Consider the following 24,554-nt stretch of genomic DNA (forward strand, 5'->3'; position numbering starts at 1 on the left):
ACAGATAGACAGAAAGGATACTTTGGCAGATAGATACAAATATAACAATAACATGAACATCAAAAACAAAGAAGAATATTGTGTATCTTGTGTAATGTGCAAAGAGCAAATATGATAAAGTGCATTTTTTCTACAGTATACAGCAATGCAGATAAAGTGTCAGACCAAGATACCAGTAGATAAGAAACTGCTCAATTTTTATTGATTTTAATTCCAATTGAGCTTTTTTATTGTGAACTGGCTCACTGGCGCCTACTACTGTTCAACAGTCTATTTTTTTCTAAACTTGGAGAAAAAGGAAGTGGTCATCTTCCTCTTTTAAAACACCGCCCCCACCCAAACCCAGGGTCCGCTAGTTCTGCTGGAGTTGGTGTTAGAGATGTTTGGGCGATGGTTTTAGAGGGAATTAGCGGCATAATTGTTAAATACAATGAAATCCCGTGTTTGGTGTTTTTAAGAGGAGCAGCAGAAGACTGAGTTTGGACCACATGAAACCGAAAGTAAACGCAGGTAAGGAAAACTTCTGATCAGTTTTCCGATCTACTCATATACATATGTACAGTAGAAGTTCTTCATCCTGTACAATCATTCTCAGCAGAGGTTTCTGCTGGTAACTGCTGGATTTAGATGGTATAAGCTGGACTTTGAGAACTTGCTCTTCCAGAGGAAAACCTCTGTTTAGTAAACCAAGTTTACTATAGTGCCACACTAACTGTTTTACCAACTCTGGACCGGTGTTCTGTTGGGTTTGGCCACCTTCAGACTGTCACTTTAGTTTACTTAAGTTAGATGACTTTGGACAAACTCAACTACAGTGATCTAAACTACCTGTGATACTGCCACATTTTGGGACCAGTGATAATGGTTATTAGTAAATACAAAAGTTACATGTAAAGTTCTGGATCAACTATGACTAATAGAACTACTCATTGACATACTGGAAGTTTTTTTTTGCCTGATATTCATAAATAATTTATGAAGTTTTCTTTTCTGAATTTTGCTGTCATTTCCTTTTTGTCTGGTGGTTTCTTTTGAAATTTATTTAAGACCAGCATTTTTAAAACATCTTTAGCCAATTGTTAGGGATATTGGGCATTTTGGTCTTTGATTATTTTGATTAGTATTTTTTAGAACTTAGATTCATGCTCTTTCTTGGGTTGTGGTGGAAGAAATGCATATTGTGTACTAGTATTGCCAATTTGTATCCATATAAAAACTGTATTTACTTCTCCAGCAGTGTTAGTTTTTTAATCTCATTTGCATGTAAAGATATAGTTAGGTAACTTGGCAGAGCTTGAGATTTATAGATTAGTGTAGTAACTAAGCCTAAGGCAAAGCCTCTTGTAATTCTGTGACCTTTAGAATAGAGATTAATCACATGGGTAAATAAGTACTTAGATTTTATGCCATTTGTATTCAGACTAATATTTAGGTGCAAGTAAGTATGGTAAACATGGTATCCTAATTTTGTTGTCTTTCCTTTTTGCATAATTTTAATTTGTTCTTTTAATTGTGTCAAAATGTGGAATGAGAAATTAACCTTTTGTAAAAAGACATGACTTACCCCCATGTAAAGATTTTTTTGTTGTAGTAAACACTGTAACTTGTATCTGGGTTCTAATAGCATGTGCCTTTTATTTATAGGTTAAAATGTGATAAAACATAATAAAACATCTGCTCCTGGCAGAAGTATCAAAAGTTTGGATACACCTTCTCATTCAATGTTTTTCTTTATTTTATTTCTTTTCTACACTGTAGATTAATGTTTAAGACATGAAAACAATAAATGGGACACATAGAATTACGTAGTGAACAGTAAAAAAGTGTTACAGGTTAGATAAACTCCATAAAGCTATTGAGATTTACTCTATAAAAATGTGGACCTATCATCTATGGTTTCCCCTAGACAGTTAAGACCGTTACTTACTTTTAGCATAATTGACTTTGAAAGAAATTATGAATTGTATTTTTTTCTGTACAGTTTGTGTAATTGTCTACTTCTCTACCCAACCTCCTTCTTTCTCCAGTAATAAGCTGATGAGAAGATGAACCCCCTGCCAGGCACCGTGCACGCCAACATCAATGCTCAGGGTCAATCAAAAGCGTTTGTTCCCACGATTGTTGGAAATGTGATTAACGGTCCAGTCACCATCACTTCTGTCACAAAATGCCAAGGCAACCTATGTGAAAGCTCCATCAGACCTTCAGCAAACATAACATCAGGTAGTTTGTTATTTTTGCAGTAATAAACAAGTGCCATGCAGTAGCAGATCATTACACTGGTGCCAATATCTCACCTTACTGCACACATGTATTATTACATTTATACCACAGTTGTTTTCCTGATATTTAAGTCGTTAGATTTGCTTGTGATTTTATCCCAATATCTTGTATGTGAATGGTGTAATGTAGACATTTAAGGTTAAGGCTAATTTATACTTCTACATCGAACATACGCCGTAGATAAGGCTAACCCTATAAGTAGATTGTGTCACTATCGCTTCTTGCTCCTGAACAACTAGACCAGCTACAATGGTTTGCAGTGAAAAATCTACTAGTCTTTTTGTTTGGCAGCTGGAAACAATCAGAATCAGATGCAAAATGCAAACATTGGAAAAAGATATTGGAAAAGGACTATTATTGGTGCAACTGTGGTATAACTAGTATAGATAAACTTGCCATTTGTTTTCTTTTTCGTTTATACAATTTTGTGTAAGTTTAATTTCATGTCTAAGCTGTTCAACTCTATTTTGTTTCACATGAACAGAAATCCCTGATGCCTGTGTTGGTTCCACTCCAGTCCAACATGTTCCTGCCAGCTCTATCACACAAAGTAAATGTATGCCCATTGTATTTATTCTTTATTATTATGGATCATTTATGGTTGTTGCTTTTGTAGTAATATTACACTTAATATTTTTATTAATAGTATTGGCAACCTAAGAAAAAAAATCCAATATTATGTTACCATAACCCAACCAGTTCTGTAGTCTCAGATTTATGATAATTATTCAGAATGAGAGTGATTATATTTTTATTCGTATTTTGTTTTTCAACCATTCATTTTTCTATTCCATTTCTATTGACTAGGTGATTATACAGATGTAAGCCACAAGCTAAAAGACAGTCTGAAGGAAGAATTTGAGCGCATACTTGATGGGAATTCACTGACTGGCCACAGAAGATACCTGAATGAAGTCTACACAGAGCTCTACATAGTGGAGAATGAAACTGGTGGAGTTATTCAGGGGCACGAGGTGAGGCAGATGGAAGCAGTCTCCAACAGACCTGCGAGGAAGGATGTTCCAATCGAGTGCAATAATATTTTTAAAGTTCAAGCTGATGGGAAAAGAAACAAAAAAGTACTAACCATGGGGATTGCAGGAGTGGGCAAAACCGTCTCCGTCAACAAATTTATACTGGACTGGTCTGAGGGAAATGACAACAAGGACATTGTCTTTATTTTTCCTCTTCCCTTTCGTGAACTGAACCTTAGGAATGACGAGAACCTTAAGAAAGACGAGAAGCTCAGTTTATTAGAACTCCTACAGGAGTGTCTTCCAGGTTCTACTAAGGTTGACTCTCTTCCTCAGGGTAAAGGTAAAGTCTTGTTCATTTTCGATGGACTGGATGAATGTCGCTTTCGTTTGTACTTTGATGACAGTGAAAAGCTTAAGGATGTAAACCAGAAAGCATCAGTGGGCGCAATCATCACAAACCTCATCAGGAGAGATCTCCTTCCTTCGGCTCTAGTTTGGATAACCTCTCGACCAGCTGCAGCCCATCAGATCCCCCGAGATCACATTGACCAGGTGACAGAAGTGAGAGGATTCAATGACAATCAAAAGGAAGAATACTTCAAAAAATACTGTGGCACAGATGTTGGGAGTACAATATTCACTCACATCAGAAAGTCCAGAAGCCTCTACATCATGTGCCACATTCCGGTCTTCTGTTGGATCTCGGCCACAGCACTTCATTCGCTATCCCAAGAGGAAGATTCGAAGACCCCCACAACTCTCACTGGAATGTATATACACTTCCTAGTTCAGCAGGCAAACCAGGTGAAAAAGAAATACGGTGGCTCACCTCAAGACATCATACTGAAGCTTGCAGGACTTGCATTTTACCAGCTGGAAAAGGGAAACCTGATATTCTACAAGGAGGACCTTGAAGCATGTGGGATTGATGTCAATGAAGGGTCTGTCTACTCTGGACTGTGCACTCAGATCTTTAAAATGGAAAAGAGGTCCTCTGAACGAATGGTGTTCAGCTTTGTACATCTGAGCGTTCAGGAAGCCCTCGCCGCCATCTATGTGTTTTACTGTCACAAACATTACAAAAAGAATGTGTTCATTCAGGACCTTAAATGCAAGTTTAAGTGGCTCTTGAGACGTTCCAGCTACAAACTTCACAAAGGTGCGGTAGAAAGGGCTTTACAGAGTAAGAACGGGCACCTGGACCTCTTCCTCCGCTTCCTGCTTGGACTTTCAGTGAAGTCCAATGAAAGAAGCCTGGAGGAACTCCTCCCTGGACTGAGGAGAACATCTGGGAGAGTGCAGAAAACGATCAACTATATCAAGGACAAAATTAGGTTGTCTGAATCATCAGAGAGGACCTTCAATCTCTTCCACTGTCTGAGCGAACTGGAAGATGATTCCATTATAAGTGAGGTCCAGAACTTCCTGAACTCAGGAGATATGTCAACGATGGAACTCTCATCCACACAGTGGTCGGCTCTGGTGTTTGTGCTGCTGATGTCAGATAAAACACAGGAGATGTTTGAGCTGAGGAAATACAGGGAATCAGATGAAGGACTGAGGAGACTGCTACCAGTGGTGAAGAACTCAAAAAGAGCACTGTAAGTAAAGTCTATCTGTAATGCCAACGCTTTATATACATTTTTAAATAGTGGTAGTAAAAAATAATATTTGAATGGAAGGAGTGGCACACCAATTAAGGACATGAACAAAATGTTGTGTCTTTTGTTTGAGTAACTATCTGTACTATTCTAGGAAGGCTTTCAGTTAGATTTTGGAACATTTTATGTGGGGATTTGATTGCATTCATTGAAAAGGGAATTAATGTTGGCACCTCATTAATGGAAGGATGGATGGATGGATGGATGGATAGTTTATTGGTCCCGAAGGAAATTTAGGATTGATTGGATTTAGCATTTTTGTTCCAAAGAAGACTGTTTTGTCCACTGCTTCATTGCTACATGGTCTTAGGCATGCTCCATGGGATTCTCTTCCTCATTAGAAAGGGTGTCCTTAAACATTTGGGCATTGTGTAGAAGTGTTGGGTGTGTACAGAAGGACCAATAGGGGTGCAATAGGTGATGTTAAACTAATTGACTAATTACTGCCATAATTAACTTCTAAGCCAATAAAGTTACATACAGTTATGTTCAAACTTACCACATTATATTTTCCTATAGAAAGCTTCTTCTCTCAAAATATTACAAATATTACACAAAGTAACTAATAGTACATTTTGTTTCCAGGTTCAGAATTTTCAAATGAGATGTTATTAAGGCTTCACAATCACTGCAATTATGAATCCAGTTTGTCATTCAAAATACATTAAATTAAATTTTGTATTGTAGATATTTGATTATCTTAGTCTGGAAGAGATTGAAGGTTCTCTCTGATGATTCATCAGAATTACACTGTAAATGAGTTTGCCCAGTCCCAACATATCCCAAGGGTATACATGCATGGGTACAGCATCTTGGTTATTGAATTATTGTAATTAAAATCTAATGTGTGCCCTTATTTTTTAGGTGGAATTCTCTAAAAACTCTTTTATACACTCATTTTTGACAAAAACATGCACTAAAGTTTATATTGTTATATTGTGTTCTTATTGTGCTATACACAGGCTGGACTACTGTAATATCACTGAGGTGAGCTGTGGATTACTGGCTTCAGTTCTTGAATCACACTCTTCATACCTGATAGAGCTGGACCTGATTAACAATGACCTGCAGGACTCAGGAGTGAAGCAGCTCTCAGAGGGACTGAAGAGTTCGCAGTGTAAACTGCAGATACTGAAGTATGTAGTTCTGTATTGATCTCAGCATTTTTAATGTTTTGGATAGCCTAAGGTAGTAAATGTTTTGTAGTTACCAAAATGTAATCCAGTCTCTAACATTTAGATGTCTAACACCATTTTAATATAAACTTGTTTACAGTGCTTGAGTCAACCAAATAAATCTAAAGCCATGCTACAGTAGCTAATGTATTACATAGTATAGGCTCTGTTGCCAACCTGGCTATCTGGCAGTGTCTATAGACACTGGACATTCTACTTTACCTGTCAATACATTTTTTTATAATTAAACACAATATACTCTACTTAATATTCATATAGAGTATTTCCATAGGTATATTTTTAGAATTGTATTGAATAATACACAGCATTCTGTAAAGCTTGTCTGCCTTAGCAAGTGGGTTAAGTTTTATTATATCATCACTTTTTTTCACTTTTACACTCCCAGTGTGTTTTTTTTATTTCATTATTTTAAAATGTTTTACATGTTTGTAGATTAATAGTAAAGTCATTCAAAACAAAGTTGAAAAAAAAGTTGAACTCTTTAAGAGTAATTATATGAATTTCTTGTCTCTTAATGTGTTTGAGAGCATCAGTCGTAAAGTTGTGAAGAGGTTGATTTGGTATACAGTGAATAGCCCTGTTAAAGTAATGTCCTAATACATGAACGTGCAGTCACAAAGACCATAAAAAACTGAAACTAACTTTTTTGACTGTTATTGTAATTTAAATACACAATTATTCTCTTTGCAGGCTTTCTGGTTGTATGGTTACAGAAGAAGACTTTTCCTCTCTGGATTTAGCTCTGAACTCAAACCCCTCACACCTGACAGAGCTGGATTTGAGCTACAATCATCCAGGAGAATCAGGAACGAGAAAACTGCGTGAAATACTAGAAAACCTGAATTTCAAATTGGAGATCCTCAAGTATGTGTCAAAGGCTTGCACGAGTGTATACTTTTTGTTTTTAATTTCAACATTATGAGATGGAAACATGATGGCATTGAAATTTAAATTGTCTGTGAAATTAATAGTCAATAATTAAATAAACTAGAATACAACTCCTCTTCCATTCTAAGTTAGAAGCTTAGAACAACTGGTTAGTCGTGGACACAATAATATTTAGCAGCTAGGTTAGAGTTTTATAGATGAAATTACAATACTCTCTCTCTCTCTCTCTCTCTATACACTCTCTATACATACATACATATATATATATATAACTATGTTTGCTGCATGTGATTAACATAGTCAAAAATAATATTAAAATATGTGAATTACAACACAAAATGTTTTTTCCAATTTTGTTGAATTTGTAGCAAATGTTTATAACAATATGACACAATGTTAGCAAATAATTTAATAGTTTTATCTGCCTTTGTTTTGTTTCAGGACTGAATATGGAGGAGAGAAGAGGATCAAAAAAGGACTGCTGAAATGTAGGTTTAATTACATTTATTTACTAATTTTACATTGTGAGGAACGATGAATTTAACTTTTATTTGTCATGTTACTAATCAAGATTAATTTGATCAGGTTTATTAGTTCTGGGTATGGGAGGTTTTAGTGAATTGAATCTTTATAAGCTTTGTTTTCTTCCTGTAGCAGTTTTTTTTCTCCAGTTTCCAAGAGTCTTTATTTGAAGGTGTAGAAAACAGTACTCGCCGCTCTCTGGCTTCATCTGTAATTTCTCTAAAGAAAAGAACTTCTACTTTTAATAGTTACACAGTTCTCTGTGTTTCTGTGTCTTTTTCTAGTTATTATGATGATGAAAGTATGAATGTGCTGTAAGTGTGTAAATGCTACAGTAGAGAGTAACAGCAGTAACACCATCTGTTCCACCACTGCTTTATTATATTTATAATGCTACTTACCAGCTGTAAGCTGTTACCCAGTGAATTATTTGCTAAATATCACAACTTTTTTTTAACAGTATATGATTTTTCTTTTTTTTTTTTTACCTTACTAAGTGTACTTGTTTTCAGGTGTTAGTTTATTAGTTTTATTTAAAAGCCTTGGCAGTTCATGAATATATTTTTTGCACTGGATTTTATACCATTTTAAGATAGACTGGACCTGAATAGCTCAAATGACTAAAATAAAGGAGAAATGAACAGGGCTGTTCTAAAACCTTTTACCTGAAGTGTTCCTCTAGTGTACACTATGTTTTAATGTTGTCAGTGTAATATGTATATGGGTAACATAATGCATGGTCTGTGTTCTTTCAATTTGTAGATGCCTGTAAACTCACACTGGATCCAAATACTGCACATGTAGATCTGTCAGTGTCTGAAAGGAACAGGACGGTGAAATGGACAAAAGCGGTGAAAGAAAATCCACAGTCTCCAGATCATCCTGAGCGTTTCGATACCTGGTGCCAGGTTCTGTGCAGAGAGAGCCTGTCTGGACGCTGTTACTGGGAGGTGCAGTGGAGTGATATGGGCGTTCATATTGGAGTGACGTACAGAGGAATCGGCAGGAAAGGTGGAGGTAACGAGTGCTGGTTCGGTCAGAACGATCAGTCGTGGAGTCTGGACTGCACGAAGGTGAACTACACAGCCAGACATAACAGCGCTAAGACCGTTATTTCAGCTGAAGGTCGCTGCTCCTATAAGATTGGAGTTTACCTGGACTGTTCGGCTGGAAGACTTTCCTTCTACGACGTCTCGTCCAACAATGAACAGCAGAAACTTGCTCACCTCCACACGTTTAACGCCACGTTCACCGAACCTCTCTACACTGGATTTATGCTGATCGATGCTACTGTTACTCTGTGTGAACTGGACTAGACTTCAATTTGTTTAATTTATGGGAGTCTAGGGCAACAACTCAATGCATTTAGGCATGTAGACATGGCCAAGACAATCTGCTGCAATTCAAACCATCAGAGCATCAGAATGGAGAAGAAAGGTGATTTAAGAGACTTTGAACATGGCATGGTTGTTGATGCCAGACGGGCTGATCTGAGTATTTCAGAAACAGCTGATCTATTGGGATCAACCGAGGTCTGCAGAAGAAGAGCATCTCTGAACATCAGCACAACACGTCCAACCTTGAGGCGGATGATGAGCTACAGCAGCAGAAGACCAAGATCACACCCGGTGCAGCTCCTGCAGATAAGAACAGGAAACTGAGGCTACAATTCACACAGAATCACCAAAACTAGACAATAGAAGATTGTAGAAGAAAAATGTTTCCTGGTCTGATGAGTCTCTGATGATTTCTGCTTCTACATTTGGACGGTAGGGTCAGAATTTGGCGTCAACAACATGAAAGCATGGATTTATCCCATCCTGCCTTGTATCAACAGCTGGTTCAGACTGGTGGTGGAGGTGTTTAATGGTGTGGGGGAGATTTTCCTGCCACATTTTGGGCCCATTAGTACCAATTGAGCATTTGTATAGTTGCTGACCATGACCATCCCTTAATGACCACAGTGTACCATCTTCTGATGCTACTTCCAGCAGGATAGGGCTGTCCCTAACGATTATTTTTTAAACGATTATTCTAACGATTATTTTTTTCGATTAGTCGACTAATCTATTCATTGAGAAACATATTTAAATAATTATTATTTTTCGTTTTAAAGCAAACGATAAATTACTATATTTATATATAATAACAACAACAACAACAACACAAGCCTACTAAACCAAACCCCACACTTATAATCACTTACATGTACAGCACGTTGTTTAGATCTATAACGCTAAAAATGGATAAGCTCCCATACACCACAACCGTGTGTTGTTTTCTGTGACCGCTAGATTTTGTGACCACTGGCAAGTAGTTCTCAGCAGACCGGTGCACTGGCCGATTCGAAACGTGTTCGTTTCTAATGTTTACCCCGACTGGCCAAAACGGTTCAGTTTAGGGCTGAGGGTAAGGTGTAGGTATAGAAAGCTTCCGTTTTGCCAATGAACGCTCATAACCGTGAGCACTGGTCACAAAATTCCGACGGTGACAGAATACGGTGTGACACCGCAGCGCCGACGGCGCTAGCTAAAATAACTTAAGGCAGCTAGCTTAGCTAAACACCTGAACTTATGAATAATGCTACTGTTTCTGGAAACTATATATATAAATATAAACCACAAATGTATAATTTCTGCCTGTGGCAGGTTTAAAACCTTTGGTAGACAGTCTTAAGTCTTTTTAAGGACACCCGCGGAGACCCTGATGTAAACGGTAACTTACTGTGTGACCCTGTTGACATAGTGCTCCTGGATTTTTGCGCTTCAAGTGCTCCTTTTGCACATATGGCAGAGGACCACATTGTTGCCCTTTTGCGTGAAATGCTCCCAAACTTTAGATGCCCGCTGGCGTTTTTTTGTAGCTGGAGATTGCTCTCCGGAGTCCAAGCTCTCTAGAGCTTAGATTCTCTGCCCGAACCCGACATGACCCGAGGCCCGCCCGTAAATCCGACCCGGGCTCCAGAAAATAGTCCGAGATGTAGGCGTCTGTTTTTTAATTATATTTTTATTTAAAAAAAAATAACGAAAACTGAAAGTGAAACTAAACTAATTTATTTATAAGCGCTGTTTTCACTACCGCAGTTCTACAGCGGGGGTGTTGTGCCGATTCTGTCCGCGAAGCGGGAGTCAGATTCAGCAGAGAGTCGGATTCGGCACAAACGCGGCGGCACCTCGCGGTCCGCGGTGTCAGTTGTAAGCGCTCGCGCTAGCCGCAAAATACGGCAGAAAACACTGAGGGAGCTGCAGAATTATGAATGGGACTAGAATAGGAGCACGAGGAGATCAAAGAGAACCTTCACCTGTGAGTAGTTCTCAGCAGAACACGCAAATCTCTCTCTCTCTCTCTCTCTCTCTCTGTGTGTGTCTCTCTCTCTCTGTCTCTCGCACGTGAACTCCTCCGCGTTTGACCTGCAGAACTGTGTTTAGCTGTTCTTAAAAATCATTTTAATTAAATAATAGTTCTATGCTTCTATGTTACCGTGTTAATTAACATAATTCTGATCATATTTCGCTCATTAAAACAGCCCGAAAACAGCCAGTTGGAATTTTTGGGCCCGATCTAACCTCTAATGCTCTCCACAGGTGCCGCCATGTTTACGACGCGCCGACGCACGTTATGCAAATCGATGTATTTTTGTAATCGATGACGTCGATTATGTCGACGCGTCGCCCCAGCCCTACAGCAGGATAATGTCATGTCCATGTCATAAAGCGCCAATCAATATCAACATGACAATGAGTTCTGTACTGTACTGGAATGTCCTCCACAGTCACCAGATCTCAATCCAGTAGAGCAGCTTTGGGATGTGGTGGAACAGGAGATTATCTTCATGGATGTGCAGCTGATAAATCTGCAGTAACTGCCTGATGCTCTCATGTTAATATGGACCAGAATCTCTGAGGAATGTTTCCAGTAGCTTGTTGAATCTGTGCTATGAAGGATTAAGGCAGTTCTGAAGGCAAAAAGGGCTCCAACCTGGTACTAGCAAGGTGTACCTAATAATGAAGTCCCAAAAAGAAGTTCTGTAAAGAATTTGTGGAGATTTCTGTGCAACAAAGCAAAAGGCTGATTTTATATTTTTGACTTTGGTAATGTGAATCACAGAGTCATTTTTGTTTACTGTATTCACATGAACATGTCATAGTTTATTCTATTTCAGTGCTGAGCCAGAACATCAACCTTCCAATCAAAAAAGCCATTGAACTAGCTTTTCACATAGTTTTTAATTGGAGAAGTTTTGCATTTATATATAATTTCAATATATGTACAGTGTTACAGTAGGGTTGCATATTTATCACCAGTAAATTATTTACACCTTTCAACAAAGTATTTGTTCATGAGAACAGAAAAGCATAAAACTTCTAAAAGAAACATTAATATTCTCAGATTTTTAAATAAAAGTAGCAGGACACTCTCTAAACTTTTTTAGTATGATGTATTATAGACATACTAGTGTGTAATTTTTTTTACAACACTTTAGTATTTTGTGTTACATTACAATATTTTTTATGTCACGTTATTTATTTTTATGTTTTTAGGTTTTCATGTCACGTTATTTGTTTTGTATTTATTATTTTGTACAAAAAGTCTTGTTGTTTACAAAATATACATTTTTTTGTTTCTACTGAATGTTTAAAACTATTTTTATACAAATTTTATAAAACTCCCAGTATTATATTGTTAAAAAATAATTCATATTTTTAAGTGTTTTTATTTGTGCTGTATCTCTTGGAAGTAATTCATTTATACAGTCAGGTTAACAGCAGAGTTCAGGAACAATGGCGCCCTCATCTGGACATACTGTGAAATAAAAAAAAAACCTCTCAAATTCCATGTATTATTGAGAGGATACATAACATTAAAATATATAATGTAGCGTAATAATTAACTGAATTAACAATATAAAGGAAATATTTAATTGGGAAACAATTGCAGCACAATTTATACAATGGGTTTTATTGTTTTTTATTACATCTAGTAAATAAACAGGAGAAGGTAGAGAAAAACCTTACTTTTAAGTTTGTCTAAGTAGTTTCCAGGGCTGTGCCAAATTCTGAATGTGTGAATTAAATTAAATTCCACAATTTAAAAGTTTAAATGTAACATTTTTACGAATAGAGTATGTTTTTGCTAAATACACCTTAATTATGTAATTATAAATTTCTACTTTCTGCAATTTAAATTTGAATTATAATTACGCTTGTTTACAATCTCTGTTTAAATTCACACTCAAAAATGTAGTTGTAATTTATGGATCATTCTCAGTTCAACTATGAATTTTGTCCACCGTGGAACATTAATATTTGCTCAATAACAAGTGATTCACATTGAATTATGTCTAAAAATAGACATAAATGATTCAATTTGTAAATATGCTGTTAACAATTCAGTTGTCTTGATCATGTATACAGCGCCCTCCTTTACAGTGATTTATTTTCTGGTTACAGAGTCTGCATTTTCTGTTTTCTAAACGTAAAAAAAGACATTGTGACATTATCTTGTTGTGGATCAGTTTTCCTAGCGGAGATGAGAATCACTTGACTCGTCTGGTGAAACAGGTGCTTATTGGATGAGTCACGTAATAAACGGTTCTTCACTTATTCTTTCATTGAGCTGTCAGACAGATCTGCCCTGATGTTCACAAACTCTGAAGAGATAGATTTCACAGATACCTGTGGCCTTATGTACTAAAGCTTGGTACTCAAAAAAACTTTGCATAGGCCACATTTTACCCCACAACGGTTTCATTTTGTACGTTTTTGTAAGTGTTTTAGTTCTTTGAAATTGAGAATAGAGTTTTCATCTCTGAGTGTATACAAGCAGATTTTTCTTTGTAATTATAACTTATTTTTAAAAAACCTTACAAAGTCATGAAAATAAGTGATATAAGAATTAAATCAAGCAAAAATCCAGTATTTTGTGGTTTAAATTTGTACACAAGAATTAGAATAACTTGACTGGTGACTTTTTGTGCTTATTTTGGTGAAAAAGGTGAAAAACTAAGACTGAATGGGATAATTATTCCCAAAATAATAAAACACATCTATTGCTTACCAGTCATATCTCAGCATCTCAATGCTGAAAGGACAAATGCTTATGAAGTAAACACTGCCATCACTACCATAACATTTTTAAAGATGGTTCACTGATAACTTCAGGGTTACAGGGGTTACTTTGCTGCCTCCAGCACTGAACCTGAACCTGCTTTGAACCTGTGCATGTACAATAAAATTAGAAGATTCAAGGCGTGAACAGACATTTAATGAGTAAACTGTACTTTAGGGGTTCTCTAGAGGTCTTGGTTCCTCAAGCAAGGGAATGACACAAATCAGAGTTACAAAAGAACCAGGAATGGATAAGAAGAGAATTTTGAAGTGAAATCCAGATCTGGACCAAAAATGGTTCTAATTCCCTCCAGGACTACATTTATACAGTCAGGTTAAGAGGAGAGTTCAGTGCCTCAACAATGTTTTCAAAGTTTACTTGGACAATCTAGTTAAATCAGGCTGTTTTTGGACTTCATTTGGACATGTATCCATACAGGAATTCTGGAACAAAACAATTAAACCAAGAACCTTGGGAAAATAAAATGAAACCAAAGAGTGAGAACATGATCTGACCTCAAACCCACCCAACTCTCCAGTATATTCTGCAAATTTCAGCTAAACAGCTCTTCTTGACAGTTAAACTGGTATATTGTTCAGGTGAGTCCTTCATTTTTCATGTTAAACACATCACAGTCTTCCTCTATTCACTCTATTCACTATTAACTGACAGCTTTTGCCAATAAGAAGAGAGAACGTTCTCAACAATGTGGTTTATAATAATGCATTTTGCTATGCAATGCAATGCAACCTGTAAATCATAAAACTGATTGCTCCTGTGCCCTTCTGTTGCACATCTAATGTAAATGTTTTTTTTTTTCTACATGCAAAATGCTCCACTCGGCAACAGGCATCATTTAGAAGTGCAGATTTCCATAGAGAGAAATGCAATCCGGTATGGAGATAAGAGCTCCTCCCATGCAAATTATATTTAAGAATGGAATTTGCTTTCGTCCTCCAGAGACTTACAAAGCAATAGTAGATGAAGGTTAAATATAAGAAGCATGCTGTATCACTCTCAGGATTACTGTTTATTAATAGTCTACATTCACACTTGGTTACAACATCACATCAGCCCACCTCTATCAAAAGTCGCTTTGGATTAAGAGTGATAAAACCAATGAAAGTAGCATTTGTTGTGTTTGGAATTTGTTGGTCATGTTTTGTATGCTGGTATAATGGTACCGGTTGAAAAGTTCAACTCAAGACCAATTTCTGGTCAAAAACATGAAAAAATACTGTTAATATTGTTAAGTATGACAAAGTTGGCTGATCAGCTAATCATTTTAGCACCAGGAGTGGCATACGTTTATCCAAAAGCAGTGTGTAAGATTGATGGACGAGAACATGCCAAGATGCATGAAAACTGTGATTAAAAACCAGGATTATTCCACCAAATATTGATGTCTGAACTCTTAAAACTATGAACTTGTTTTCTTTACATTATTTGAGGTCTGAAAGCTCTGCAATTTGTTTTTGTCATTTCAGACATTTCTTATTTTCTGCAAATAAATGCTCTAAATGATAATATTTTTAATTGGAATTTGGGAGAAATTTTGTCCACAATGTGCATTTTACACAAACATAAACCTATAAATAGCAAAATCAGAGAAACTAATTCAGAAACTGAAGTGGTCTCTTAATTTTTTCCAGAGCATTTTAGTTTGTTTAACACTTTTAACTGGTATTTGCTTAATTGGGAGTATTTTATCCTCTTCAATAACATGGATTCTGTATGTAATGCAATATATATTATATTACATCTAGTAATGGCCATTATTTTGCTGTTGTTTTGAAATCTGGCCTGACATTTGAGCTCCAAACCAGTGTAAAATGTTTTTTTGAGGTTTATAAAGTAGTATATAAACCAGATTATCAGTAACTAACCTCATTGGTCCAGATAATTTTTAAAAATCAGATATTGTAGATATTTGTAGAGGCTGAAATAGTCCTGATTTCATGTTTATTAAACTAATTGCTCCGCAGAACTGCCTCACGCGCGCAGGCCTTTGGCCAATCACAGCGAGTTAGAGTGAGCGCTGAGCCAATCGCTGCTCTTCAGATTGAGCAGAGGCGTGGCGTCGGGACGAAAAGGAGTGCGGAAAAAAATTGTACCGACGGGTTTTCGCTCTCATTTTATCCAATCGCTGCGATGGAGGCGGGACGTCGGTGGCCAACCGTATTGCGCCTTGAGTTTTATCGCGTCGGAGGCGGGACATAGCCAACCAGTTACGGCGAGGGGGGCGGGGCTTACTTGAGAACAGGTGGGTTTTGAAACACCAACGCCTGCCTCAGCAGCAGCGCCAGCAATGATGGAATTGAGGGAGGCGTCCTTCCTCTCGGACTAATCGGATGTTTTTGTATTTATTCACAGTTTTATTGAAATCGGGGAGTCTTTTCTTATCGTCGTGCGGTCGTATACCTTCGATTGGACGGTGAAAAGAGATCAGCTTGATCGGTGGATTGAGATTTACCTCAGAATCCTGCATATTGATCTGGTTAACGCTGACTGGGACTGGGACTGGCGCTCCGTGCATGGAAATACAAATTATAGGCATTATTAATATATTTATATATATAGGAAGCGCGATGGGCTTGGAGCTTTCTGAGCGGTTGAAATATTGGAAATCGTGAGCCGCACTGAGCCTGTATATGTTTTAAAATATATATTAGATGGGGAATATTGTTACGTTATAATAGTGCATTTCTATACTATAATAACCCGAACCAGATATTAACAGCGTCGTGCTTTTTAGACTATAGCGACTGTTTTTAAGTATTAGTATTAATTAGCGTTATTATACTCTTCTTATAGTTATTATATTGTTATTATCTTTATTATTGTTCCACATTGTATGCAGGCCCGTTTTTTTCCCAGGGTGTTGTCGTGGCGCGTGCGTGCGTCTACATTATTACCATTAAACCCACGCCGCAACCCTTTTAATTGATTAACAGTAGTAATAATAGCTAATAAAATCAATCGTCGGCATTGGTCTTAATTAGCGGTTATCGTTGTTTGTTGTTTATTGTTTATTAATCTGTTCTGACCCCACATACAGAAGGACGCGGTGCAGGGAATTAAATAAATAAATAAAATAAAGCAAATTAAATAAATATATACGAATAAAATAAAGACGGGGTCGGAAAAAGAAAATACTCATCTCAAGCCCAAATCAAACAATCAACGGAAATGTGATTATCGCTAACAGGCTTAATATAAACATTAATCGCAGTCCGCTCTTCCGATTGAAGCGATCCGAAATCTCCGATCAAACGGATCGATAAGGTGATCGGCTGGCTGGCAGGAGATGGAGGTGGTCCCGTGATCAGAGGGTGAGGGTGGTACCCGGGGTGGTGCTGGGGGGTTGCTGAGTGGTGTAGGTGGGGTCGGGGCTGGTTGGGGTCTGGTTTGGTGTGTTCCTGCCTGGAAGATGGCAGCTTATTAAAAATTAATCTGTTACGCATCGGCGCGACGAACAGAAGAGGAGAGAAGAGGAGGAAGAGAAGAGAAGGAGAGGAGGAGGAGGTGGAGAGGAGGAAGAGAGGAAGGATGGACGACAGGCATTGAAGCCCCAGAAGGGAGGAAACAGGAGCACCAGAAGGTAAAACGCAGCTATTGTGGATTAGTGTTAGGTGTGAATGGGGAGTGTGTCGATCTGTCTGTCTGTCTGTTGGTCTGTCTATTGGTCTTTCTGTCTGGCTGCCCATATGCCTATTGGTCTGCCTGTCCCGTAGTCTGTCTCTTCATCTGTCTGATTATCTGTCTGTCTATATGGCCAATGGTCTATAATTCTGTCTATTTATTTATCTATCAGTCTATCTCTTGAAATGTTGATATATCTGCATTCTGGTCTATCTGTGTATTGGTTTGTCATCCTATCTGTCTCTCCATCTGTCTGTCTATATTTCTGTCTAGTTGTACATTTATGTACATTAGTATATCTGTCTATTTGTCAGTTGATCTGTCTGTCTTTCCATGTGTCTGTGTATCCTCCTGTTGGTCCATTATTCAATTGGTCTATTATGTCTATAAGTCTGTCTATTTCTCTATTGGTGTATCTGTCCATTTCTCTATCAGTCTCTCAATATAGGAGTCTGTCTCTCCATATGTCTGATTATCTGTCAGTCTATATGGTCTGTAGTTCTGTCTACTTATCTGTCAGTCTATCTCTCAGCGTGTTGGTATATCTGCCTTCTGTTTTTTCGGTGTATTGGTCAGTCTGTCTATTTTCCTATTGGTGTATCTGTCCATCAGTCTATCTCTCCATTAGTCTATCTATCTATGACGTTCTGTCTGTCTATATTTCTGTCTAGTTGTACATGTCTGTACATTCACCTATCTGTCTATTGGTCAGTTGGTCTGACTGTCTTTCCATGTGCCTGTGTATCCTTCTGTTGGTCCACTTGTCGGTCAACTGGTCTATCTTCTTCTGGTCTATCTGTGCATTGGTCTGTCTGTCTGCCCGCCTGTTGTTTCTTCTGTCTGCCCATATTTCTATAGGTCTGTCTCTCTGTCTGTCTATTTCTCTATTGGTGTATCTGTCCATCTGTCTCTCCATCTATCTATAACTATCTGTCTGTCTATATGACTAATGGTTTATATTTGTCTATCTGTCCATTAGTCTGCCTGCCAGTTGGTTCATCTCTCTGTCCATATGTCTATTTGTCTGCTGCTCAGTATGATTTTTAAAAAGTTCTTGTAATGTACTTTTTTCCATGCTACCTAGAACCAGACCCTAGCTCTGTAATCCTCTTTACTAATGAACCCTTGAAAAACCTTTTATTAGAAGTTTTAATTATAAGAGAACCCCTCTTGTAAATGGTTGTTTCAAAATAGTTTTTTTTTAATTATTGCAATTTTGAGTATAAGGCATTGTGTAAATACACTGGTTCTGAATAAAACCTTTTTGTTGTGTTTTAATGCTTAAATAGTATTTGCATAGTGCAAACTCAATAAGCGTCTGTACGTTATTGGTGTACAATATGGGCAAGAAATGTGATGTGCGATAATGTGGTTGGATATGCCGATATCAATGTGGAAAGTGAAAAATTAAGATCATAAATTTAAATTTAAGCTTCTCAGAAGTTTTTCAGCACTTGGCTTGGTTGCACTGATTTTTCTGTGGAAAATATTTATTATATATTAGTTTATTAGGTGTGAACATTCATTGTGGACCTCTACCTCACTCTATCTCACTCTACCTGACTTTACCTCAATCTGCCTTCATCTACTTTGCTTTGCCTTACACTACCTCACCTGCCTTACTGTAACTCTCTTTACTTCTTTCTACCTCATTTTATCTTGCTCTGCCTCACTCTACCTCCAGCTTCATTATATCACATGGGCACAGTCTGCAGTAGGGGTGTGCCATATGGTATGCGATATAATCGTCAACATTTTTAAATACCATGAACGATATTATACCCTGAAATATGGTGCCGTATCACGCACCCCTAATTATCACATCAGGGTACTACTTTTTTGCTATTTTTAGAAAAATTTACTCTGTTCTCATTTCCCATTATATATCTACTAGAGACAGATTATATTATGTTTACTTAAATCCTGGATATATGGAGATATTTGGAGTGCATTATTATTAGTATCATGACATTGTGGATCATTGACTTCTGTTACAAATCTGGTAAAATTCTTGTATTTTTTAATATCTCAGTTAGGGGTGTGCCATATCATATCAAATGCAATAGTAAAATGTAATATTAATTTTGTTGCAGCAGTGTATTCTTGAAATAATTTTTTAATTCAGTATTTTGTCAAGAGTCGCCAAGAGTATCGATATCACGAAAATACCATGAAATATCGTGATGTTATTTTAGGGCCATATCGCCTACCCTTACTCTGCAGAGCAAAGAGTGCCATATGTTGTTGTATTCAGTAATGCGGTTTGGGTTTGGTAGTATTCAAGGTGTTATGACAGCTCTATCGATGTGTTTATCATAAAAGCTAATATCGCGATAACGAAAAAAAAAAAAAAAAATAATATCTTACAGCCCTACTGTACTATATGTGCATATCTATAACGCTCTATATATAAAAATCTATATATACCTTACATATATGCACACAGGGAATTGTGTTTGGTATTGGAAATCGAGCCTCGGGCCTGCACACCGAATCCTGTAGTGCGTGAGTGTTTTATAAATGGGTGCTCTCTCGCTTTCTCTCTCTCTCTCTCTCTCTCGCTCTCTCTTTCGCTCTCTCTCTGGTTGTAGTAGGCAGCAGTGAGATCACAGCGCTGAAGAGCGATTGCGAGCTGGTGTGTGTGGTTGACCGAGAGAGAGGGAGGGATGGAGCGAGGGAGGGATGGAGGGGAAGAAAGGAGGGAGAAAGAGAGGGAAATCGTTACAGAGGAGCAGATAATTAACTCTCTGATCTTCTGGATGGATAAACTACGACGATCCTGCCTGGCTCGGCTCGGTTCAGCCAGTCACGCTGGTTCTATCGGTGCCTTCACGCTCACTTTTTCACCATCGCTCAGACGCCGGCGGCTCGGCTGAGCGATAGTTCTTAGTCTGTCAGGTTGGATGTAGGTGAGGATGTGGGTGGTGCTGGTGCTGGTAGAGCATTGCTGCATGAGGCAGGCGATTGGTTCCTGCTCCCCAGAGCTTGTTAGAGCTTAATAGCAAAAGCAACCAGTGTTTCCAGTACGATTTCTAAAGTGACCAGAGCTCTCCATGTGTTCCCTGAGGGACCTCGTTTAATGGAGGATGGATGGTGGGAGTTCTGACTTTGCTTTGACCCAACATCCACCATTCTAAAGCTGAGGAACATGAGATTGGGGGTTTAATGAAGGTCTGGTTGGTTTGGTTTGACCCAAAATCAGTCATCCTTAAGCTGAGGAACATTAGATTGAGCTTTTATTAGGGGCGGCATGGTTACTTTGCATTGTAGAGATGATGGCTTTGGTTTGACCCAACATCTACTGTGCTGAAACTGAAAAGGCTGAGCTGTAGGTTTATTAAAGGTTGTATGGTGGGTTTGGGAACTTTGCTTTGACCCACCTTCAACGCTTCTGAGGCTGAGGTACATGAGTCATAGGTTTAATAAAGGTTAGATTGATGATTTTTTGATGCAAAATCAGTTTTCTTAAAGCTGAGGAACATGAGATTAAGGTTTAATGAAGGTTTGAATGGTTTGGTTTGACCCAAAATCAGTGATCCTAAAGCTGAGGAACATGAGATTGAGGTTTAATGAAGGTTTGAATGGTTTGGTTTGACCCAAAATCAGTGAAGTACATTATTGTAGGTTTAATATAGGTTGGACTGTGAGTTTGGTAAAGTTGCTTTGATGCAAAATCAGTCATCCTAAAGCTGAGAAACATTCGATTGAGCTTTTATTAGGGGCTGGATGGGTGTCATGGTTACTTTGCGTTGTAGAGATGATGACATTGGTTTGACCCAACATCTACTGTGCTAAAACTAAAAAAGCTGAGATGTAGGTCTAATGAAGGTTGTATGGTGGATTTGGTAACCTTGCTTTTGTTGCTGGCTTTGAAAATCAGTCTTCCTAAATCTGCAAAACACTAGATTGAGATTTAATTAGGGGCTTGGTTACTTTGCTTTGACCCAGGATCAGTGTTTCTGAATCTGAGAAACAAGAAGGAGGTCTACCAAATGGATGGTTGGATGGTGAAGTTTATGGTTTTCGTTTGACCCAAAATCAGTGGTCCTGTTGTTGAGGAACATGAGATGGAAGTCTAATGTCGGTTAGATGATGGAGTTGGTGACTTTGGTTTGACCCACCTGCAACGCTTCAGAGGCTGAGGTACATGAATTGTAGGTAAAGGTTGATAAAGGTTGGACTGTGGGTTGGTAACCTTGCTTTGATGCAATATCAGTTTTCTTTAAGCTGGGGAACATGAGATTAAGGTTTAACTGGGTGGTGGGTGGTCGGAGTGATAACTTTGCTTTGACCAAACATCCACAGTTCTACAGGAAAGGAACATGAGATTGGGGTTTAATAAAGGTATGGATGGATCAGTTTGACCCAAAATCAGTGATGCTAAAGCTAAGGAACATGAAATGGAGATTAGATGTAGGTTGGATGGTGGGCTTGGTTAACCTTGTTTAACCCGAAATCAGTCATCCTAAAGCTGAGGAACATTAGATTGAGCTTTCATTAGGGGGTGGATGGGTGGCATGGTTACTTTGCATTGTAGAGATGATGATTGGTGTTGGTTTGACCCAACATCTACTGTGCTGAAGCTGAGATGTAGGTTTAATAAAGGTTGGATGGTTGGGTTTGGTAACTTTGCGTTGACCCAACTTCAATGCTTCTGAGGCTGAAGCACATAAATTGTAGGTTCAATAAAGTTTGGATGGTGGGTTTGGTAAACTTGCTTTGACACAAAATCAATTTTCTAAAAGCTGAGGAACATGAGATTGAGGTTTAATGAAGGTTTGGATGGTTTAGTTTGACCCAAAATCAGTGATCCTAAAGCTGAGGAACATGAAATGGAGATTAGATGGAGGTTGGATGGTGGGCTTGGTACCTTAATCTGTCATTTTAAAGCTGAGGAACATTAGATTGAGGTTTAATTAGGGGGTGAATGAAGAGTTGTGACTTTGGTTTGATCCAGCTTCAGTGGTTCTGACGCTAAGGAACACTAGATTGAGGTAACATGTAGGTTGGATAGTTTTGTTTGACCCAACATCTACGGTTTTGAAGCTGAAGAAGATGTGACGTAGGTGTAAAAAGCATAAGTAGAGGGTGTTGTGACTTTGCTTTGACCCAACATTACAGATTTGAAGTTGAAGAACATGAGATAGAGGTTTAATGAAGGTTTGACTGGTTTGCTTTGACCCAACATCTGCTGACCCAACTTAAGCTGAGGTGATAAAACATGAGAAAAACGTCTAATAAAAAATTGGATGGTAGATTTGGTGGTTTTATTATCCTCCTTTTTTATTATCCACTCTGCACTGAAACAATATACTTTGGACCAACCTAAAAAAAACTCTAATTTGTTACACCTAAATATATTAGTTTTTTTTTTATCTTATATTTCTGATTTAGTTAAAACCTAACATTTTGATTTAAAATAAATCAATGTATTATTTAACCCAAATACCAAAAACTTATTTAAAGCAAAGTACTACGTTAAAGCCACACAGTAAATCTCTGGTTAACTCACTGTTGCAGTATTTGGTCTTTGCCGCCCTGATATCCCGAGGGGCTGCAATATGCAAATGAGCCCTTTAAGAAATCTCTGAATGTTTTATTGAGTGCCGTGAGCCTCCTCACTAACCTTGGGAGCCTCTGAAGGGCTCGGGTTGCTGTTTTGATGTGTGGCGGCATGTACTATACCTTAGCAAATGTGATCATTTAAAAAAGTCTTGTTTAATATGTTGGGAAATATTTATGGAGCTCTTCTACTGCAGCATTGAGAACCCAGATTAGGTATAATATCCAATAGAACCAGACGATATGGTCATGTTTGAGTAAAATAAACATTGTTGTTTTATTCTATAAACTACAGACAACATTTCTCCCAAATTAAAAAAATATATATTCTAATTTAGAGCATTTATTTACAGAAAATGAGAAATGGCTGAAATAACAAAAAAGATGCAGAGCTTTCAGACCTCAAATAATGCAAAGAAAACAAGTTCATATTCCTAAAGTTTAAAGAATTCAGAAATTAATATTTGGTGGAATAACCCTAATTTTTAATCACAGTTTAATTTCATGCATCTTGGCATCATGTTCTCCTCCACCAGTCTTACACACTGCTTTTGAATAACTTTATCCATCATCCTCTTGATTTTATTCCAGAGGTTTTCAATTTAATAAAATAAAAGAAACTCATAATTTTTAAATCCTTTTTTTATGTTTCTACAGAGCTGTATATGCTTATATTAAGCAAAAAAAAATATGCCAGTGGGGTGAGCAATTTTTTTCTTTAAATGTCAAATTTCTTTAAATAAGCTATGATCACAAACTTTTAAAATGAGTAAAGTAAAACTTAAAGTCAATAAAAAAATCAATTTTTTTCAGAATAACTTTGAGTCCAATTACATAAAATTCTAAGTAAGACTAATAATTAAGATAATTATTCTTTAAATAAGCAAAATAATAAATCACACGATGCTAAGTAAGACAAAAAGTCTTATCAGAGAAGAGAATAAGATTTATTTCCTTAACTTTTAGTTTAGTTAATTTTTTTACTGTGTGTTACCTGATATTTTATGATCTTGCTGATTGAAAATCCATTAGCTACATTAAAAAAAATGTAATAAAAAACTAATCAAAATAAGTTAAGAGACTTTATAATTTTTTGTCTTTCAGCTCGGGTTTTTATGATGGTTTATTAAACTTTAAAGCTATAGCTCAAACGTTTCCCATTGGTTCTTGCAAACATTTTATTTGCATAGTGGGTGGGACTTCCTCTCCCTTTACTCACCATCAGTGTGTAGTTGTTCCCCAAAGACTATTTTTTTTTCATGTAAAGTTTGACTGACCATCCTTGGTGTTGATGGCTGTAAGAGCAAGTTACCATTGGCTGTATGGATAAGTTTAGTGTAAAATCATAAAAAACTCAGTATCATACTCAAAATTTACTTAAAAAAATGTACTTAATAAACTGTGTAGGAATCTGTCCTTCCAGGAATTTATATAAACTTAAATAGATTAATGGAACAAGTGGATATAAGTCATTTTAAGATGTTATCAGTCTTTTAAATGTAGAGAAGAGTCGAAATAAATAATAAATCCACATTAATTTAACATAAAACTTATGAGAGAAAGCTTTGAAACTCAAACTCAAAGTTTTTTTTTTTCCTGTTGAAGCTGTTGATATTTTTTACTTTGTACTCTTAATTTGAGAAGTAACGTTGGGAAAGCAGGCGTCCACATAATTTTGGACATATTACATAGATATTAGCATTCAGTTTAGCTAC

At 37.3% G+C, this 24,554-nt stretch overlaps 2 protein-coding genes across 3 annotated transcripts in view; both read left to right on the top strand.

Annotated features, from left to right (window-relative positions):
• The first annotated feature begins 321 nt into the window (after positions 1-321).
• On the top strand, positions 322-9,519 carry LOC125785663 (NLR family CARD domain-containing protein 3-like). The gene is made up of 8 exons (XM_049469639.1): positions 322-510; positions 2,028-2,223; positions 2,768-2,839; positions 3,091-4,861; positions 5,884-6,057; positions 6,808-6,981; positions 7,447-7,493; positions 8,290-9,519. Exons 2-8 carry the CDS (start codon positions 2,046-2,048, stop codon positions 8,841-8,843), a joined length of 2,970 nt encoding a protein of 989 aa, XP_049325596.1. The 5' UTR covers positions 322-510; positions 2,028-2,045; the 3' UTR covers positions 8,844-9,519.
• A 6,253-nt stretch (positions 9,520-15,772) lies between these two features.
• LOC103031661 (adhesion G protein-coupled receptor L1) overlaps positions 15,773-24,554 on the top strand; it is a 67,710-nt gene continuing 58,928 nt past the window's right edge. Inside the window, exon 1 of one of the 2 annotated variants that reach the window (XM_049469633.1) lies at positions 15,773-17,236. The gene's annotated coding sequence lies outside the window, so the exon portion shown is untranslated. The remainder of the gene's footprint in view (positions 17,237-24,554) is intronic. The other variant, XM_049469634.1, reaches the window with a different exon arrangement.

This window comes from Astyanax mexicanus, chromosome 21, assembly GCF_023375975.1.
Source record: "Astyanax mexicanus isolate ESR-SI-001 chromosome 21, AstMex3_surface, whole genome shotgun sequence".
In the NCBI taxonomy this organism is placed as follows: Eukaryota; Metazoa; Chordata; class Actinopteri; order Characiformes; family Acestrorhamphidae; genus Astyanax; species Astyanax mexicanus.

What these genes read in the sequence shown, in the direction of transcription:
- LOC125785663 (XM_049469639.1), top strand. Translation starts at nt 2,046, where the DNA reads ATGAACCCCCTGCCAGGCACCGTGCACGCCAACATCAATGCTCAGGGT. An exon ending in TGTAAACTGCAGATACTGAA is followed by an intron (nt 6,058 to 6,807) that starts GTATGTAGTTCT and finishes TTCTCTTTGCAG; the next exon opens with GCTTTCTGGTTGTATGGTTA. An exon ending in TTCAAATTGGAGATCCTCAA is followed by an intron (nt 6,982 to 7,446) that starts GTATGTGTCAAA and finishes GTTTTGTTTCAG; the next exon opens with GACTGAATATGGAGGAGAGA.